The sequence below is a fragment of the Penaeus chinensis genome, chromosome 32 (genome assembly GCF_019202785.1).
Source record: "Penaeus chinensis breed Huanghai No. 1 chromosome 32, ASM1920278v2, whole genome shotgun sequence".
In the NCBI taxonomy this organism is placed as follows: domain Eukaryota; kingdom Metazoa; phylum Arthropoda; class Malacostraca; order Decapoda; family Penaeidae; genus Penaeus; species Penaeus chinensis.
The window spans coordinates 2,688,405-2,692,298 of NC_061850.1; the positions used below are offsets into that span (position 1 = coordinate 2,688,405).

Below are 3,894 nucleotides of genomic sequence, written 5' to 3' on the forward strand. Positions count from 1 at the left end.
CGAGGAAATGAATTGAGGACGTTGATTCGTATATATTGGGGATGAAAATAATTTCGTACTGTGCTTTTTAGTGTGTGAGGTTGTCGATGCACGATAGTTTTGGCTATGGAGTCACATGGGTTGTATATGGGTCTAGGGGCGAGGAATTCGTGGTTGTATCGTCGCGGTGTGGATAGAGTGCGAAGGTGGGGATGATTGGATAGACGGCGTAGGTAATACGTTGAAATTGGGAGAAATCTTGGAAGTAACTCGGTTTAGAAGGGTGGGGAAAAATTGTGATGAGGTGATTAGCATGGCGGTAGGGGGAAGAGGAAGACGACCACTAGAATATGCGAGATTTGAGTGGAGGACGTGTTCTTGTGTCTTTTGAAACGGTAGCTTGAGAGGGATACGATGGTTCCCCTAGCGGATCAAGCGATTGTGGAAGAGAAGGAGGTAAGGGGGGGAAATGACACTACGTTGGAAGGAGATCCCGACTTGGAGCGCCTCTGATTAGAATGGTGAGTTGCGGATCGAGTTCATATGGGTGACCTTACGAAGATGGTGGAGTGAGCTGGAGGCTTGACACCCTTGCCGGGATACGGAAATGGAATTAAGAGAGGGGGTGTGGATAGGGGGGCGGGGTTATTGGGTCTTGTTTGTGCGGGGGAGCATTCGGGGCGGATGAAGAAGGCGAAGAGGAAAATGGGAAGGTGGACATCTTAAAGGAAGAGTCGTGGGGGATAAAGACATGATTTTGACAAGAAGAAGATGGACAGAAGTAAGGTCGCTGAGAGCGCGTGGGGGAGGAAGTGAACCGTAGGCAAGTGTTGAGGACAAGGAAGGTATAGGGAGTGAGCCTTCTGTGTGGACCGAAAGAAATATGGAAGGCTCGTGAATGGATGGGTGTCTTGGGGGATGATGGTAGAGATGAGGGGGGAGCTCGCGTACGGGGCAGTGAATGGTGGGTCGGGTGGTTTTGGTCTATCGGGGATAGGCGGGTGAAGACATCGACGGATAGGGAGGGGTAAGGATCGGTTAAGACGAACAAGAGTGATTGTAGAGCAATTGTGAAGAGCCTGTGATAACCGGGCATGATCCTTGAGGTTTCTATACTGGGTCAGATAGAGAAACGAGGGAGTGACACTAGAAGACGAAACAAGGACGACTATGGGTGGGAGGACGAGTAATGCATATGGAGGGGAGTGGGGGGGACAGATAATGGAAGATAGTTAGTGAACGGGGACGGTCGACCGTAAGAACTGAGTGGCTGTCCATGGAAAACAGAGTAGATGAACGACTGGCCTCTAATAAATGATAAAGAGAGAAAGGAAGATAAGTCGTAGCAGGGATATGAGAGACTATGTAATAAAGAGGGACATATAGAGATAAAAGGGACTAATATGAAGAACAAAGGCTTTGATGTTAATCACCGAAGATTAATTGAAAGGCAGAATAGAAATAGTGATGTGGAGAGTGAGATGAGAAGGACGACTTAAAAAAGGACAAGAACGAAGTAGGGGGGAAGAGAAAAGAATGGCGTGGGACTTTTGAAGTTGTGGAAGTTTAAAGATAAAAGCGAAGAAAACCGGCGAAGGAGGGGGGAAGACGACGAAGGATAGCGAGATGATCATTGAGGAGAGGTGTCGTCTAGAGATGACTAGGTCTGAGGGAGGGGGGATTGGAGGAATTGTATAGGGAGAAGTAAAGTAGAGGGAGGATAGACAAGTCGGGGGGTCAGGGAGGGACTAAGACGAAAGGAGATCAGGGTGAACGGGTCGTTTATAGTGAGGAATGGGAAGTTGTGGATACGGCGTAGGCGGGGAGGTGGTGCGAACCAAAATTAGGGCAGGGAGGGGGTGATGTCAGGGGGGTACAAGCAGAAAAAGTACAGGACAAATGGACAAGGGGGTTGTTCCGGGCCATTACTGTGAGTGAGTTGTATTGAGAGAGGGAGCGATGAGCATTTATAGCGATTCTGGTGCAGTGTTTGAAAAAAATTAAATAATGAAGCAGATTAAAGAAAGAATGAATAAGAAGACAGACGTAATAGAAAAGAAGAAGACCAAGAAAGAGGACAAAAAGGAATGGTTGATCTGAGAGTTATCAAAAAGAGTAAAAGATACAAAGAAGAAATTACAGATAGACAGGAAACCGGAAGACAGGTTAGGACGAGGTATAAAAGAGAAGATCGGGTGATGAGTCAACTGTTTGATAAAAATAGAGCATCCGTTATGGGACGAAGTGGGTTTCATTTTGGTATTTTGAGGGGACTTGCTGATTAGATATTATGGTGTAGTCGATTGTGCGTGTATGCGTCGTGTTGGAGTTCGAGTATTAGTTTAGTTGAGATTAGATGGAAGGGGTTGGGGTTTGAAGAATGTGTATTCTTTTGGGGTGGGATAGAAGTTATGATGATGATATTCGTAGTGGTCTGGGTGTGTTTCTAGGTTAGGGTAATAATTAGGGAGGAGTGGGTGTTGTTTCTATGATGTTTAGATCTGATTTGTTTTGTTGAACTGTTCGAATTCAGATCTTGGGTTATTGAAACTTAATATTGAGAAAATTATTTATTAGGGTGTTGGTGGTCAGCAGATGGGAGGATCATTTTCTTTGGTGGGAGGGAGCAGGGGGTGAGTGGACTTAGAAGATTTGAAGGGAGGACAGATTGATGGATTTGCTAAGGGGGAGTTCAGGGTTTATGAGAAGTATATGTTTCAGTCATGTTGTTGGGGTGATGTTTTGGGCTTGCTATCAGGAAGGGTTAACGGCGGAGATTGCATGGACGGATGGGGTGTAGTCTGACGGTTAAGAAAAGTTCCAAGGAAGTAATGATTTGACATGGAGAGAGTTAGATTTCGGTTGTTATGTACGGGGGTAGAGTATGTTACTGATAAAGTAGATTGTCAAGGTTAAGGAGGATTGTCTTAGGATTTGACATATAGTCGATTATTGATCGCTAGAAATAGGTTGACGAAGCGTTAGTGATATGATGGTTTGATAGAGTGGATTTTGTGACTGACGTTGTTGTGGTAAGAATAAGATAGATATAAGAGTACAGGACTAGAAGAGGCAGAATGATTTAGAACGAGGTAAGAAGGGGTAAGGAGACTAAGGAGTTGATGGTATTCTCCGTGCAGTGTTGTCGGTGACGGCAGGCATGTGGAGCGAGGACTGCGAATAGTATCAAAATGAGAGGAATAGGCATAGAATAAAAGGGATCATTAATCCATCGGAACATTGATATAACTGAAGAATAGTTGGGTTAGGATGGAAAAATAGTATGAAGGATGACGAGGCGAGTGTGTGTTGACGGTGGGGTTGGAATCTGGGTGACAGGGATGGTGATTTAACGCACAGTTTGAAGTATAGATCCGATTAGGGTGTGTCACGATGTCTGATTAGGAAGAGTTAACACTTAGGTAACAATTACGGGGACATGGGGAGTAATAGAGAAAAAGGTCAAGAAGGTAGGATAGATGGGAAGTGCGGGCAATAGAATGGGGGCCGGTGAAGGAGGACGCACATCGATAGTCTTTGGGATTAATATCTTTCGTGGAAGGGGGTGGGAGGGGGAGGACATTGGTAGGGGACTCCGAAACAGAAGAGGGGGCGGTTGGATATCCTCGTAGCTTCCGGCATTGGCTCGGGAATGCCTTGGTCTACGCCCGCTTTGTGGCGTTGGAGTCAGGGGGTGGGGGGGGGGATTGGGCGGGGGGGAGTGTGTGTGGGGGATAGTATTCGAATGACCCTGCGGGGAGTGAAGGGGTATGCGCCGAGAAAATGTCTCACGCGAAAGAGAGAAAAAAAGAGGCGGCTAAATGGGGCGGTTAGCTGGATTGTTGAAAGGGAGGGACAAGTACGATGGGGTTCCAGCCCCCGATGGGGAGAAGAGGGGTTTTAGAACCGAAAAAT

General features: G+C 46.5%; 1 protein-coding gene across 1 annotated transcript in view; it reads right to left on the reverse strand.

The window, feature by feature from the left end:
- Positions 1 to 3,090: 3,090 nt before the first annotated feature.
- Positions 3,091 to 3,894, reverse strand: part of LOC125042329 — a 19,671-nt gene continuing 18,867 nt past the window's right edge. The window contains exon 6 of the mRNA XM_047637865.1: positions 3,091 to 3,153. Coding sequence (XP_047493821.1) covers positions 3,091 to 3,153 — 63 coding nt within the window. The remainder of the gene's footprint in view (positions 3,154 to 3,894) is intronic.